Here is a 15,328-nt window from a genome sequence, read left to right on the forward strand (position 1 = left end):
TAGTCTTATAGAGAGGGACAAGGTGATTGTGGGGTTTGTATGGTTTTAGGCACAAAGCATGGGTCACATCACACCATCGCCCCGAACTGAGCCTCCAACGCAGATGTGAACAAGCCCTCAAATGGCATTTGATCCAAAATGGGGATAGGAAAGAGGAGCAAGAATTTTGACAAGCAAGTGTGTATCGTACATTGGAGCAAGGTTTTTGCATATAGAGCTCCATGTTTACAACTTGTAATCATCTTATTTTCGGAGGACCCTTCTACCCAAAAGGGACTGTAGAAGCAGACAAACCCATTAACGGTACATGCTATGTTTCAATCATTCCTGATAATATATGCAAAGAAGTATCTTCCAAGAAAGAGAACCATCTCGCTAGCACAACCTTGTGGAAGTGGCTCCCTATGAGTCAAAATCTGACTTTTTAAAAAAGCCTTGGAATATGACAAAGGAAAATGCCAAGCCAAATATCCATCTGTAAACAGCTGTTTTAGGGTGCTTGCCCTTCATCAGTATGGAGTAGGATTCTTAATGGATGGGTGCGATGCCTTGGATACAGCTTAAACAGGGTACTGGCTCTCCTTAAAGAGACCAGTCCTGTATGGAGAATTACTGGCAATGCTCCATGGGGAAATAATAATAATTATAATAGGTATCTGCCAAGGAAAGAGATCCATCTTGTTAACGCCACCTAGTGGAAGTAGTTCCCTATGAGCATTTTCCCTTGTCATATTCCACGGTTTACTAAAAAGTCTAAGTCTGACTTCCACGAGGTGGCACTAGCGAGAAGGTTCCTTGGGAGATACCTCTTTGCATACAAAAAATGAAGACTGATCACACTGTAGGCAAAGCATAGGGTACTTTAGGCCCTTTTCACATATTCCAGTCCAGTGCAAATTTGCATCCAATGCATGTGAATGGTTTTTTTCTAATACTGTTCACATGCACCCGAAAAAATAAATTTAATTGTTAGTGCCATGGAAAAAAAACTCTGGGTCGAACCCTTGAAGCACATCAAACACATCTGAGGAAGAAATCCGAGGGTTCGCCTTGGACTACTGCCACAGATCCTAGTAGAAGATTAAAATCCAACCTCCTCTGATGGCAGTTTTTGGAGGCGGGTCGGGGGGCCCCCTTAGACATTGGATTGCCAGACGATCCTGCTGGAACCGACAGGTACGGCAGAAACATGTCTGACCAGTCTTACTTTTAGTTTTTTCCTGCAACCTACATTGCTTGCTGTAACCACAATATACCTCGATCTCTTGAATCTCTTGGTCTAGTTCCATCACATTTAATTGGATCGGTTCTTTGGAAAACCTCTTAATGTTCTTTTTCAGGTCTTCCATGTAGCACTCCTGTTGGCTCTTTTTAGGCAGCATTTTCTTCTCTACTCGAACATCGTCGAGCTGCAAAACAAGACAGTAACATTCACATAGGAAAAAAAAAATATTGTGTGTGTGTATTTCCAAGAAACTAATGCTTGGTGAGAATGTATGATATGAAAAAGCCATGGAAAATTCCAAGGAAAAGTTTGTATCAAGGAGTTAAATAATTTCCAAACATTACATATGCAACGCAATGACAACAGCCATGGGTCTCTTAAGCAAATGTTTTTCGTGACGTCAGTTGCAGTGAAGCAACAAGGGCATAGGGCCCCTTTTAGTGATGTAGTAGATGGTACCCAGGTGTAGGAATCCGAGAGTGGAGCAGGGTAGTCTATAATGTCCCTTAATGTTTTGTGAATGTGTCACGGTGCTCCTACCTGGAAACGTTGGAACCCATGCGTTGTCGTCCGAAGCAGCAAATAGGGGGAATAATCGAGGGATTTGAAGAAATAAATCGAGTCCAGACCTTGTGATGAAGTTCAATAATAGCTTTACTTTAATAAACATTTCTCCAACAGTTTCAGGCTTTGTCTTGGTTCCCAGAAGGCGTTAGCAGGCAAACAAACTCAACCCTGCTACATATATTGCTCTCTGACTCTGCTGTGCTGAAAAGCTTCCTGTATAACTTTGCTTCTTTCTTTATGCTCCAACTTCTCTCTTTAGTCGGACTCTAGATCAGTACCAGGGATATTTTCCTCCTGGCTTCAGAGGCTCCAAGCTGTGGCCTCAATATCCAGCAGAGCTGGCTTAGGCAGGACACGTCCAGCAGGGACGTGTACCCTTCTTCCTTCCCCTAGCAGAGGGTACTTTCCACTGACCTCTAACTAACTAAACTCTTCCTTAGAGGGAGAGAAGAGAATGGAAAGAAAGTTCCATCCTCTGCAAATGTAGCTCTGCCATGCTGGCTGCCACCTTCTGGTGAACCAGGTACATTAAATGAACAATAACAGTTGCATAGAAATAGCAATGCACATTGTAGTGGACTGAAATAAATGCATAGGATGACACTGTGTTAGCTCATAGAAGACAGTAGCGGGGTGCGGACTGGTAATGGCACACTGGGTCATTACCCATATATCTGCATTTGTAATGCCCCAGAGGTGCATTACCACTTCTGCACCCCGCTACCGTCTTTATTAGTTAACCTAATGTCACTCTATGGATTTGTTACCAGGTCCTATATAATGTGCATATCTCTTTCCATGTAACTGTTATGTTCAATTGTAATATGCCTGGTTCACCAGCAGGTGGCAGCATAAATGGTAGAGCTACAGGGACAGAGAATGGAACCTTCCCTTCCATTCTAAACCTCCCTCTGTGGTGTGGTGGGTGTTCCCCCACTTGCTGCAGGGAGGGAGGAGTCCTAGTTAGTTGCAGTTATCCCCTGCTAGGGGAAGGTTCTAGTTTACCCCCTGCCAAGGGAGGGTGTGCAGCATGTGCACGTCCTTGTTGGACGTTGCCTTGCCCAGGCCAGCTGGAGCACCTTCAGATCAGCTGGATATGGAGGCAGAAGCTGGAAGCCTCTGAAGCCAGGAGTAAAGTTCCTTGGACCAGTTTAGAGACAGACTACAAGAAGGAAGTTACAGCCTGCAGCTAAAGCTAAGTTATACAGCTATCCTGTTAGCACAGCAGAGCCAGAGAGCAACAGATGTAGCAGAGAGTAGTTTGCCTGCCACACTTAATGCCAAAGCCTGCTGTAACCAAGATAAAGCCTGAAACTGTTGGAGAAATGTTTATTCCAGTAAAGCTGTTATCAACTTCATTACAAGGTCTGGAGTTTATTTCTTCATTCCCATCATCACCTACACCCTTTGCTCTGCTTCGGATGAGAACACCTGAGGTCCGGCGTATTCAGGTAGGAGCACCGTGACATGTACACCATCATTAAGGGACATTATAGGCCACCACACCTGGGTACAGGGTGCAGTATCTCTAAAAGGGGCCCTGTGCACTTGTTGCTTCACTGCAACTGGCATCACAAAAACAAGTCCACTTATTTCTCTTGAAAGGGACCCCTGGCGGCTGCCGTGCATCGCACATTCTGCGAGTATCGGATGCAACATCCCTTCAAAAGGCGATGCAAATAAAAAGAAGGTAACTTCTCACACTATGGATGTTTCCTCATGGCAATTATTTCACACTCATTTTCAGATGAATCAGTTTGAAAATGACAGGATATTGTATTATATAGAACAAGCAGAAGAATAACGGAAAAGACATGCCGTATGGAATATTATGTGGTGACCCCCCCGCTAACACTACTTACTTAGTCCTATCATTGGCAGCTTACGAGTTGAAAAGAGAAGGAAGTATTTTATAGGTGAGACGGGTCCGTATAACAATATAAAAGGTCATAAATTAACCGTTGTTATCGATGCACCCATGAAATCTTATGATATGTATCTGCATAACAGGTTGTTGTCGTAGTCAGGACCATATGTAGCAAAGTTTCTCTAAACGCACATATATACGAGAAGAGCACCGACCTGATTCCCTATGAAAGATTTCTGTTCCATCATGTACTATGCCTACTGGCCATCTTCTAATAGACAGGCGAGGGGCCTTCAATAATATGCAGACTGTATGGGAATGAATGATCATTCAACCCCATAATTTAAGATCTCTCTATTTATATGTATGACATGCCCCAATGCCAATTAGTGCTCATTTACAGAGGATGCCCGTTTTCTTTCAAAAAGTTGGTGTGTGGTATAACACCTTAGTCTCATTCACTAGCTGCAATACCGGGCATATAACCATGGTGGGGCTGAGCTGTTTTTGGAGTAAAGCAGCCATGTTTTGTATTTCTGATTCTGGACAACTCCTTTATGGACAGAATGAAGACTGAAGGAAGAATGACTGTAAGGAGTCACAAAGTTGAAGCAGCTCTCCTGAATAGTGACCCTGGCCAGTCCGCCTCTTGACGTGATTGACATCGCACATGTCGGGTAGGTTATATCAAGGCACCTCCAGCAGTATCCAGTGCATGTACAGTGCACTGTTGAAGCCGAGGACTTCTGCGCATGCGCTGTTGTCCAGGATTAGAAAAACATGGCTGCTTCCTTCTAAACATAGCATCACACCTGTCCACAGGTGGTGACTGGTAGTGCAGCTCAGTCCCATGCACTTCACTGGAGCTGAGCAGCAATACTAGACACAACCTGAGGATAGGTATGGCGCTATTTCGGAAAGAGGGCAGCCATGTTTTTGTAATCTTGGAAACCCCTTTAAGGCACATATTTGTCTTATTGTCACGGTCACGTTCAGGCTGTCCTTGTTTTCCAATGTACAATATGAATATTTTCACTGTCAGTGACACCGGTCAATATCTTTTCCAAAAAGCCTTCAGCTATGACATGAGGTCTCTCTATGGAGGATTTTTACCTTTCAGTGGAATTATTTATTCCATACCTTTTTGTACCCATATATCTGTGGACCTGTATTATACCATATTGTATGCATACAGTATATGTATGGTACGAGACTCACCCTAAACTTGCTGGCCAGCTTTTCCAGAGGTTTTGCTTGCAATAGCTCCTCTCCCAAGATCTGTGAAATTTGTGAGAAAACCTCCAGCGCCTCCTGCTGGTAAACTGCGATATAAGGCTGAAGTTCCTTCGATAATGTTTCAGATTCTGTTTGGACACCAAGAGGCTCTGATGCTGGAACATCCCGAACGGAGGACTCCTGATCACTGACAATACCCTACAAGGCAAAATAATTAGTAAAGCGTCATCTACAGATCCACAAATTACAACAACGACATGAAGAACAGGAAATGAAAAAGAAAGAAAATACGTGCAGCTATGGAAAATGTTCAGGAAACTGCTTCAATAGCAATCCCCAAAAATAACATTATTACAAGAGTTGTTCCTATTAGCAGGCGGTTGGAGGAAGCCATTATTTTCTATGTCTTTCGGCATAAGCAAGCCATTTTACAACAGCCTGTACTCTGCTGCTGCTGCTGCTGATTTAATAGGGTAACTGTAAGAAAGTGGAACCTCGAGCATTTTGCAATACCCTGAGCGTAAATAATATATTTTAGGGAATTGCCATTTAAAGGGAACCTGTCAGGAGCATAATACAGCCTGAATCACAAGCTATTTATGCCAGATAAGTGGCAAGTGTGCCATCAAATCGGAAAAGCCGCACAGCCCTCAAAGAGGACCTTTCACCGCTCCTGACATGCCTGTTTTAATAGCTTCATGCATTCCCCATGTAATAACAATTCTGGAACATCTATTCTTATGGCTCTGTGTTGTGCCATTCCTTAATTATTTCTACTAGAAGTTGTGAATGAATTGCTAGCAGTCTGCAGTAAGGGTACAGAGGGGCGGTAACCAGTTGGGGGGGGTGTACCTGCACAGTCTGAAAATAGCAGCAGTGATTGGATAGAGTGAGTCTGTGCAGGTACACGCCCCCAACTGGTTACCTCCCCTCTGTACCCTTACTGCAGACTGCTAGCAATTCATTCAATGTGAAGGAGACCAGCACCGCCCGCATCCTCCAAATCTTCTCCTTGGTCCCCTGATGTCACATAGTTGAAGCGCCGTAATCTCGCGCATGCCAGCTAGCGCATGCGCAGTTAATTCCCTGAAGGGCGGATGCCAGTACAGGGAAGGAACACCATGCCGGCACTAATATGCAGCATACACGCGCATATGCGAGATTACAGTGCTTCAACTCTGTGATGTCGGGGGAGCAAGGAGAAGATTCGGAGGATGCGGGCGGTGCTGGGCACAGTGGGCGTGGCTGGGCTCCTGAAACGTTGGTAACAGCCTCTTGGGCTCCTTACTAGCCTCATTTGCATATATATACAATCTTTTTTTGATTGAATAAAAGCACTTAGAGCTATGGGGAATGTATATTGTGGACGTGCTAGCGGCGATCTAGCAGCACATGTCCTAGGCTCAAACTAGCTGACAGAATCCCTTTAAGTAGCAATAAAGCAGAAGCCATCATCCATCTGCACCAATCAGTTGATGCGTCAGCGGCTGCATAGGTGACAGACTCCCATCTCTTGACATTTATGAAAAGTGTTTTTAGGAAACTGGGACAATTTTTCACCATAATATTAGAAGAAAATTGAAAGAAGTTCAAATAGAAAGTAAAGGTTGACTTTAAACATATAACTACCCCTAATTATATGGCGCCTCTGGCAGGAGAATTGAGGCGGCAGAAGCAGAGAACTTACCTGAAGACTGTGTAAAGTGACAAGCCTTCTCCCGTCGTCTGGGAGCGTTTCAGCCCTCTCCTCCACTGTGGTTATCAAACCTGAGACGTTAGGGGAGTCTTCGGCGCTGAGCGTCTTGTTGTTTACCGGGGTCTCCGGAGAACTGAGTAGAAATAACATGCAGATGACCAATAATCGGACAGGTGAAAGAAAAAGATACATAGATAAAATAAGAAAAGTAATTATTAAAAATAATAATTTTGATGATCAAGGCACTAGGCAGACCTGGGTAGATATCAGGGCCCACTGGGTATGGGCAGCCTCAGCAGTGTGGGTATGGGCAGCCTCAGCAGTGTGGGTATGGGCAGCCTCAGCAGTGTGGGTATGGGCAGCCTCAGCAGTGTGGGTATGGGCAGCCTCAGCAGTGTGGGTATGGGCAGCCTCAGCAGTGTGGGTATGGGCAGCCTCAGCAGTGTGGGTATGGGCAGCCTCAGCAGTGTGGGTTTGGGCAGCCTCAGCTTGTGGGTATGGGCAGCCTCAGCAGTGTGGGTATGGGCAGCCTCAGCAGTGTGGGTTTGGGCAGCCTCAGCAGTGTGGGTATTGGCAGCCTCAGCAGTGTGGGTATGGGCAGCCTCAGCAGTGTGGGTATGGGCAGCCTCAGCAGTGTGGGTATGGGCAGCCTCAGCAGTGTGGGTATGGGCAGCATCAGCAGTGTGGGAATGGGCAGCCTCAGCAGTGTGGGTATGGGCAGCCTCAGCAGTGTGGGTATGGGCAGCCTCAGCAGTGTGGGTATGGGCAGCCTCAGCAGTGTGGGTATGGGCAGCCTCAGCAGTGTGGGTATGGGCAGCCTCAGCAGTGTGGGTATGGGCAGCCTCAGCAGTGTGGGTTTGGGCAGCCTCAGCAGTGTGGGTTTGGGCAGCCTCAGCTTGTGGGTATGGGCAGCCTCAGCAGTGTGGGTATGGGCAGCCTCAGCAGTGTGGGTTTGGGCAGCCTCAGCAGTGTGGGTATGGGCAGCCTCAGCAGTGTGGGTATGGGCAGCCTCAGCAGTGTGGGTATGGGCAGCCTCAGCAGTGTGGGTTTGGGCAGCCTCAGCAGTGTGGGTATGGGCAGCCTCAGCAGTGTGGGTATGGGCAGCCTCAGCAGTGTGGGTATGGGCAGCCTCAGCAGTGTGGGTATGGGCAGCCTCAGCAGTGTGGGTATGGGCAGCCTCAGCAGTGTGGGTTTGGGCAGCCTCAGCAGTGTGGGTATGGGCAGCCTCAGCAGTGTGGGTATGGGCAGCCTCAGCAGTGTGGGGTTGGGCAGCCTCAGCAGTGTGGGTATGGGCAGCCTCAGCAGTGTGGGTATGGGCAGCCTCAGCAGTGTGGCTATGGGCAGCCTCAGCAGTGTGGGTATGGGCAGCCTCAGCAGTGTGGGTATTGGCAGCCTCACCAGTGTGGGTATGGGCAGCCTCAGCAGTGTGGGTATGGGCAGCCTCAGCAGTGTGGGTATGGGCAGCCTCAGCAGTGTGGGTATGGGCAGCCTCAGCAGTGTGGGTATGGGCAGCCTCAGCAGTGTGGGTTTGGGCAGCCTCAGCAGTGTGGGTAGGCACAGGGAGGGACTGACAAGGAACCTCACATATCCCTGGATCTCATATGTTGACCACAGTCTCAGTTCCGCACAGTCCCGGGTAAGACTCTGTTCAAATACTATTTGGCCCTATTTATGCCCAGCGTATGCCAACATGGCATGTGCTGGAAGGGTATGCATCGATATACCTTTTTGTTTTGTTGTGTACAGTATACTATACAACACTTCTATAGAGGGACACAGGGGGTATTTGTAATGGGTGCCCATCGGTAACACGTGCCACTGTATGCTTGTACACCAGCGTCTGTCACAGCCGAAAAACTGCTGAAAAAACTCGCTAGTCACAGCTCAAGAATTTCCACAAGATGACAGAGTTAAAAGCAAGCAAATGTAACACAAGAGAGCCACGTCTTCTTTTGGCCCCAATCATCCCAAAAAAGATAATCTCCTTCAGGAGGGAAAATTGTCTCTGCAGCCGGTGGTTATCTTCTTCACTTGTCGAATGTCACAAATGAGACAGTTTCATTATTTTGATAATGGCTGTGATTCACCCAGGAAACTTTCCAAAGAACTCTTTATGCAGATCTTCCTTGGCGAGCATTTAATATTTCTAACACACAGAGATTGCTCGGCAGTGTGACCTGTACTTACCTCCTGTAGGAATTACAGTCCTGTAGAAGCGCCTGCACTTGACCACTGGCCTCTTGCCATCCTGCTTTTGCTTCTTCTAATGCTTTCTCCTCAGCGGCTTCTCTCCGGCTGTCTGTCACATCTACATAATGCTGCTGGCGAACATTCTCCCCGTCTGCGCTCTGTCATCAATTCATAGGAATAAATAACATTAATGAGGGAACTTTCAACCATACAGAAACTTTTTTTCGTTTCCAAAATAAAGTACAGCAACTGTGATAATGACGGTGACACAGAAAGAGCTAGTGTTGGGATGCAATTCCTTGGACCATGGAATTGCGAATTTTTATCGCGAATATCGGCACTTCGAGAATTCACGTAGAATATAGTGCTATATATTCGTAATACCAAATATTGTAGATTTTATTTTCATCGCCACCCTCCCATCTTGCTTGTGGGCCAATGAGAAGGCTGCAATGTCTTTCTCAGAGTTTAGCAACATCCCTAGCAACCAATAGGAAAGTTGCCTTCCAATTTGCGCTCCAGAGACCGGACGTTATGCAAACACTTCTGGTATTATGCGTTCCATCATGCATGCCATGTACCGGAAGTGAACCTGTCACCAGTTTTATGGTGTCCTAACTAAGGGCAACATAAATAAGTGACTGATTCTCTTAGCAAAATGCTGGGTCACTTTCTTTAATTGACCTAGTCAATCTGCCAACATCTTGTATTGAAAAGCTCCAGCTGATAATGATGAGTCATGAATATTCATGAGCTCCTGACTCTCCCCGCCCACCTGCTGCTGAATGACAGTTTGTTTCCATAGGAATCAGCAGCAGGTGAGCAGGGGAGTGGCTATAGCTCTGAATTAAATATACGCTGGACTCAATGACATCACGCTGGACTCAAATCAGCTCATTAGCATGCGGCATCTTTGTGTGTATATTATGAGGTAACCATCTGTCACACCAGTAAGTGAATACATCTAAGGTACTTTTTAGTAGTTAATGATTGTATATAATTAGTTAGATTATAATCAAATATCCACATGACAGGTTCCCTTTAAATACTGAGCAGTGGCTTCTACAGACCGGCCACATCAGCTCCCCCCTAACATCTGTGAAGTTAGACAGTGGGTCCCTCCTGATCAGTGAGTATATGAAACAGAAACCCTGTGGACATTGTGTAAGTAGTCCTTATATCAATCCTTTTTTTACAGGCTATCTATCAACTGACAGGACTCCGTATCATCTTATACTTCCCACTGACTGTATACAGGAGCTAAGTATCATTTCTTTATTTATCTTGTGTATCCTTTTTTTGCCCTACAAATTAGGGTTTGTCTACCACCCCCTGATGATCTGCCAGGCGCAGGTGAAACGCGTCGGGGTTTATATGTATTCACCATCTAAGTAGGGTTATTATAGGTTGACTATAGCCATAGGTACGGGGAATCTTCTGTTAGGTCATGGTCACCATTTGAGCAGTTTTCTGCTCCATTTACCCATTCATTTATAATAAAGGAATCGTTTTTATGAGCACGCTATTTCTTTTCTATATGATAAAATGTGAAGTTGCATGTATTGCGCAAAAAATATGCGCATCATTAGTGCCGATTTTCGCAATCGCGAAAAAAATGACAAGATCTAGAATTTGCAAATTTATTGCGAATATTATGCGCAAAATTCGTGAAATATCGTGCCTATGCCGCTCATCAGTATAAAAGACCCATTTACACAGGCCGATGATCAGTGTTCCCTCTAAGCCTTGGCAGCTGCTGAGCGGGGTCGGCTCAGAGCTGGGCACAGCGCCATCAAAGGTGGGCGATAGGAAAACCTAAGATAATTGTCACTTCAAAGAGCATACAAACCTCTGCGCCATCCCATACAATACAGTATAACCCCTGCACCATCCCGTACAATATACAGTATAGTCCTCTCTGTGATCACTGGACATTGCTCTCCATATAAAAACCATACAGGGAAAAAAAAATCTTTGATCCAGAGAACTTACATAGAAAAACTAATAACCAAGAGGCTAAACAAAACCCAGTTTCTGACCCTTATGTTAAAACATAACTTTCATTTTATTGCTCTAATACCTAAACAGTCCCCCCTTCACTGAAGAGGGGACTAGTGAAAGGGGTTAATAAATACTGTGAATGGGGGACTGCTGAAGTGGTTAATAAATACTGTGAATGGGGGACTGCTGAAGTGGTTAATAAATACTGTGACTGGGGGACTGCTTAAAGGGGTTAATAACTACTGTGAAGGGCCTTCAGTAGTTATTAACCCCTTTTAAAGTCCTTCATTCACACTGGTATTTATCAGACTTTTTTATAACATATTTTTCTCCCCTTTTCACCCCCGGCCCTGCCACAGCCCACAGCAACAGCAGCGCCGCCAGCCCAGCACAGTCTTTCAATTTCTTTCAGACCAGACACGGCCACTACCTCAGCGAACTCTGTGGCCACGCTCCTCAGAGTTCCCTTCCTTCTCCCACGAATCCTGCAGCGCCAATAAGTGCGCGAACAGCGGTGTGTGTGTGACGTTAAAGAACACAGTGACGACTGACGTTATGTAGGCGGCGCCCCGCTGTGCTGAGCCGCACAACACTACGAGGAGGACCTCGGCACCGTCACGCACATAAGTCTGACGAGTGACGACAAGAGCTGGCATTTTGCCAGCAGCGTTAGCGAACTAGGCTGAGTGAGCGGGCATTATAAAATGGTGAGCGGGGTCACAATAATTGCTGCGCGGCCGCCCACCCGCGCAGCTTAGAGGGAACACTGCCGATGATCAAGGACAAACTGCGCGGGAAGATTTGCTTGGCTGATGATAGGCCTGTCTAGATACCCCACGGATTAACTGACAAACAAGCAAGCCCTAGTTTTTGGGCTGATCACATATTTTCTGCAGCCACAAAAATAGTTGCTTGTCGGCAGAGCATCTCCCTGTGTCAATAGTTTTTGAAAACCTGAGCAGACCTGCAAAGGGAAGCACACTCATCTGCTCCCTGCCGCTAACTGGTCCTATGAGTATTGGCAAGACTGATGTAGTCGAGCTGATGATTGACAATGAATGGCGCAGTACACAGCCAGACGTTAATATATGATGATTGCAGGTTTATTTTAGGTTCAGGACAGCGCATTTCAGAGTACGGAGGACCCCTTTATCAAGTCAATACTCATAATCCTAACGTACCCCTCAAGCGCCAAGGGTTCCTGATAGTCTTTGCTGCACCAACCGTTCTCCTTGCATCTTGCTGTCCCTGGAGTTGTACAGGTGAGCAGACTACACCTTCATTGAGGAATAAGTCTCTGTGACGTATAATCCTATGAGCGCCTTTTTGTTTTTTGCTATATATTGCTAACTGGTCTTGGCTGCCTCACTCGACTCCCCTACTGTCAACATTTGCTTTGATGCCTCTGCAGCCGATCGCTGGCCACAGCAGTAACACGCCCCCCTTGCATCATGTGACCAACTGATATGGTACAACAGGAGCAGGTCCGCCTAGGAGGGGTGATTGCCAAAACCTCACCCAGCACAATATTATGGTATCATATTAATTATACACCAACACACCTCTGCATATACAGCACTGGGGTCTTCTTATCTGGCAGGGAATTTGGGCCCCACTAATGGGGTGTAACTACACTCTCTGCACTGTTCTGCAGTATATTGTCTGTACAGGAACTGGATGGTAAGTATATAGTGGTAAGCATATATACTAAGTATTCTGTATGTGGCTAGCGCAGTGCACAATGGGCAGAGTTATCTGAAGGTAGACTAGGTCAGTGCCGAAATCCAGAAATAAACGTATAAAGGCCGTCTGCCTCTCTCTATATTGTTCCCAATGCATTAACAGCCAGCTTTGTGCGTTCTGCACAGTTATACCCTAATGGAAGGAGAGTCTACAAACTGTGTCAGGGTCAGTGCACAGCAGATGAAGCGACGGCTGAACAGGATTAGGATACAATCACATTTTGTTTTCCAGCTGCAAGAAAACCGGAAACAGTTAAAACGCCAGAACTGGGCGCATTGCAATTCGGCAAAAAAAGCTCATGGAATAATTAAAATACACAGAAAAAATATTAAATATAGATAACCTTCCCTTCCACTAAGTGGATTGATTTTGATAGTATAATATTGAATTCTCTTGGTAATTTGGATACGGCTTTTATCAATTTTAGACAACTTAAGGGCTCATGCACACGACAGTATTTTGCGTTCAGTATACTGGACGTTTTTTTAGCTCAGTATACGGAACATATACTGAACCATTCATTTCAATGGTTCAGCAAAAAATACTGAAGTGTCTCCGTGTGCATTCCGTTTCAGTATTTCAGTATTTCCGTGCCGTGAAAAGATAGAACATGTCCTATTCTTGTCCGCAAATCACGGTGCTTGGCTCCATTCAAGTCAATGGGTCCACAAAAAAAACGGAACACATACGGAAATGCATCCGTATGTCTTCCGTATCCGTTCCGTTTTTGCTGAACCATCTATTGAAAATGTTATGCTCAGCCCAATTTTTTCTATGTAATTACTGTATACTGTATATGGCATACGGAAAAACGGAACGGAAAAACGGAAAGGAAACGGAAACACAACGGAAACAAAAAACGGAACAACGGATCCGTAAAAAACGGACCGCAAAACACTGAAAAAGCAATACTGTCATGTGAATGAGGCCTAACCCTTGAGGCCATTATCGGTTAATGTGCCTGACATGTATAAGCAAGATATTGCTGCATTTGTGGGAGGGGAGGCTGATTACAAGGCTATTCATGCGTACCTGTGGGCCCAGGCTGGCTGATTACTAGGCTATTTATAGGCACCTGTGGGCCCAGGCTGACGCCGATTCAGCTGATTTCACCCACCCACCCACACCATCTTACAGTCACTTCACATTAGGGTGGCCCCCTTTAGGCTGCCCTACCACAGCCCTACTCTGGTGGCTGGGACCATAGGAGCACACATATGCTGGTGCTTTTTCCTTTCCTCTGCAAGCACGGCCACCGCTGATGGATTGCAGGGTGGTCATGACCATGGAAATGAGCAGTGTATAATGTGATGGAAAAATGAATCAAGTCAGCAAAGGAGGCAATATGGACAATCACAATACATTAGTAAGTGCCTTGTATTAACTTGGTCTACATAATAAGGCCTCTTTCACACGGGCGTGTGCGCCCCGTTGCCGTATTGCGGACCTTATTTGCGGATCCGCAATACACGGGTGCCGTTCCGTGGGCATTCCGCATCACGGATGTGGACCCATCCACTTCAATAGAGCTGAGCTGGAATACCAGACACAACCCCATCTATTTTTATTGTGCCTTTTAACAGCTCAGTAGTAATCATCCAAAAGAACACTCTCATTTAGGAGGCAAAGGTTGCCAATAAAGTCAGATTAGCGTCTATTCCCTGCTGCTATATTTACTCATCAAGGTCTTATGTTCCGTACATTTTATCAAGAGTGGATAGAGCTGTCTGTGTATCAGAAGATCCCCCGCATTGTGCATAGCACATATTACTGATGTTGTTGTGCAGGAAAAGGCAGTTTATATTATATAACTAGCAGAAGGACCCGGCTTCACACGGGTATATTTCATCTATTTCATTTCATGTTTGTGTGCGTTGTTAAAAGATATAGACAGTATCACCCATAACAGGGACCTACAGCACCCGCCCCATTAACAGTGACCTCCACAATCCCCCACCCCTTAACACTGCCCCCCCCCTTAGTGCTCCGCCACTTCAAAATGGGACCTCCACAGCAGCCCATCCCCTTAACTTTGACCTTCACAGCAGCCCGCCCCTTTAACAGTGAGTTTCACAGCACCCTACTCCCTTGACAGTGACCTACTCAGGGGCTCGCCCCCTTAACAGTGACCTTCACAGTATCCCGCTGCCTTAACAGTGACCTCCACAGCAGTTGCCCCTTTAATAGTGGCCCCTTCCCCCTTAACAGTGACCTCCACAGTGAACGCCTCTTTAACAGTGACCTCCACAGCGGCCTGCTCTCTTAACAGTAACATCCACAGTGAACGCCTCTTTAACAGTGACCTCCACAGTGCCTGCCCCTTTAACAGTGACCTCCACAGCGGCCTGCTCCCTTAACAGTAACATTCACAGTGAACGCCTCTTTAACAGTGACCTCCACAGTGCCTGCCCCTTTAACAGTGACCTCCACAGTGCCTGCTCCTTTAACAGTGACCTCCACAGTGCCTGCTCCTTTAACAGTGACCGCCACAGCGCCCTGCCCCTTTAATGCTAGGGCTACACGATAACATGTATCGCGCAACATTTTGTCCCAACATTTTTTATAATGATAGGCTATGGTGTCGCACTCCGCCATGTGACATGCTGTGAATGCGACACGACAGTTGCAAAAAATCTATCCAAGATGGATTTTTCTGCGACTGTCGCATCGTAGTCGCAGCATGTCACATGTCGCAGTGCAACACCATAGACTATCATTATAAAAATTGTCGCGCGACATTGGTGCGACATCAATGTCGCGCGACACATGTAGCAGTGTAGTCGTGCCCTATGTGTTGTGTCGT

General features: G+C 46.1%; 1 protein-coding gene across 1 annotated transcript in view; it reads right to left on the reverse strand.

Moving 5' to 3' along the window:
• SYNE2 (spectrin repeat containing nuclear envelope protein 2) overlaps positions 1-15,328 on the reverse strand; it is a 279,407-nt gene that overhangs the window by 134,440 nt on the left and 129,639 nt on the right. The window contains 4 exon segments of the mRNA XM_044271524.1: positions 1,257-1,409; positions 4,878-5,093; positions 6,583-6,724; positions 8,779-8,939. Coding sequence (XP_044127459.1) covers positions 1,257-1,409; positions 4,878-5,093; positions 6,583-6,724; positions 8,779-8,939 — 672 coding nt within the window.

This window comes from Bufo gargarizans, chromosome 11 (assembly GCF_014858855.1).
Source record: "Bufo gargarizans isolate SCDJY-AF-19 chromosome 11, ASM1485885v1, whole genome shotgun sequence".
Lineage (NCBI taxonomy): Eukaryota > Metazoa > Chordata > Amphibia > Anura > Bufonidae > Bufo > Bufo gargarizans.